Raw genomic sequence first — 1,863 nt, forward strand, 5'->3', positions numbered from 1 at the left:
TCTTTAATTTCATATAAATAGGGATGAATTGATATTGTTTGTGGACAGTGATTTGACAACATCAATACAATTCTGATTATTTTTCACTTCTGCTTTAGTTCCCTTAATGGGCTATCTTCATAGCATTTGCATTCCACTCTCATATGTTGTTCTTGTTGGCGGTCTTTAATATAATAGATCTAAAAGGCGATGGTGGAGCTGAAGTAACGGAAGTGAAACTAATTAAATAAAAACGCAAAAAATTGATAGAGTACTAATAAATCCAAGAAAATAAGCGGCAAAATGCCATGCATGACTAATAGTAAACCCTAAACCACCAAACAATCCCTACCATCCATTCCCATTCCCATAACCATAACCATAACCATACCCATACCCATACCCATACCCTCCGCCGCCGGAGTAGCTACTTCCCGGCCCCGGAGGTGGAGGCGCCATATACCCGCCTCCGTATCCCACCGCCGAGGTGCCACGTATCACGAAAAATACAATATTGAAAACACTAAAATGCAATATACATTTGTGAAGCTATATAAGTAATTCGGTATATTGCATTTTAGTTATAAGCAAATTGCATTTTATATGGCTGAGTTTTGCATTTTAACATAAATTGTCTTCAATGCAAAATACACTATATATAAATGCAATCCGTCTATATATAAAATGCAAATTAAACAGTCTATATCTAAAATGCAAAACTCAATAATAAAAAATGCAATCTGCCTATAATTAAAATGCAATTTGACGAAATCCATCTACAGCTTCTACAAATGTATATTGCATTTTAGTGTTTACAATATTACATTTTTCGTGTCACGTGGCAACACGTGATTGGAGGTACATTAGCACTTCAAAATTAGTTAACATATTAGTATATCCCCCGTTCAATATATTTAAATAATGTAGATTAAGTAAAAGGAAGGACAAAAAAGTTTACTATAAGCAAATTACTAGAGAAAAACGATAACATCAATTCTAATAACTTCCAGCAAAATAAGCAAACTAATTAAGTAAAAACGCAAAAATTGATACTAATAAATCCAAGAAAATAAGCAACAAAAAGCCATGCATGACTAATAGTAAACCCTAAACCACCAACACTCCCTACCATCCATTCCCATTCCCATATCCATAACCATACCCGGAGTAGCTACTACCCGGCCCCGGAGGCGGAGGCGCCATATAACCGCCTCCGTACCCCACCGCCGAGGTGCTCCCGAGCTCCTGCGGCAGCGGCGGCAGCTCATCCCCCGGCACCCACTGCGGGTACTCCACCTGCCCGAACCCCGAAGCCTGCCCCTGGCCCTGCCCGTAGTAGCCCTGATGGTAGTTGTATCCGGCGGCGGGGGCGGGGGGTGTTGCGGCGAGAGCTCATACTCGGGCTCTTCGGGGGCGGGGATGTTGGTGAGGGAACCGCGCTGCCTGCCGTCAGGATAGACGAAGTTCGTGTAGGCCTTGGAGCCGTGCAGGGAGCGAGCCGCGTAGTCGTAGGCCATGGCGGCTTCCTCGGCCGTGTCGAAGGTCCCGAGGTGATTCTTCTTTCCCTTCTCCTCCACGCCTTTTATCACCGCTCTGTACCGGTTGTCCGACCTTCTCTGGACGCCCCGGTACTGGAACTCATCGCCTTGGCCCCCCGATCGACTGCTGCCAAACATTTTGCTAAACAATGTAGATATTTAGAAAACAAGAGTCGAGTGTTTGTAGGTGTTTTGCAATTGAACGGAGTTTAAATAGAGAGATTATAGGTTAAATAGAATTTGGTAATAATGTCAAGAAAATAATTAAAATTAATTAATTTTCGGATGGAATATTTTGTATTTATTTTAGGACATAATGTCTCTATATAATTATTCTCTTATATTT

General features: G+C 41.7%; 1 protein-coding gene across 1 annotated transcript; it reads right to left on the reverse strand.

Annotated features, from left to right (window-relative positions):
- Positions 1–327: 327 nt before the first annotated feature.
- Positions 328–1,655, reverse strand: LOC121777272 (ethylene-responsive transcription factor LEP-like). The gene is made up of 2 exons (XM_042174467.1): positions 1,276–1,655; positions 328–502 (listed from the first exon to the last, which is right to left on the reverse strand). Exons 1-2 carry the CDS (start codon positions 1,653–1,655, stop codon positions 328–330), a joined length of 555 nt encoding a protein of 184 aa, XP_042030401.1.
- Between the last annotated feature and the right edge of the window lie 208 nt (positions 1,656–1,863).

The sequence above is a fragment of the Salvia splendens genome, chromosome 2, assembly GCF_004379255.2.
Source record: "Salvia splendens isolate huo1 chromosome 2, SspV2, whole genome shotgun sequence".
Classification (NCBI taxonomy): Eukaryota; Viridiplantae; Streptophyta; class Magnoliopsida; order Lamiales; family Lamiaceae; genus Salvia; species Salvia splendens.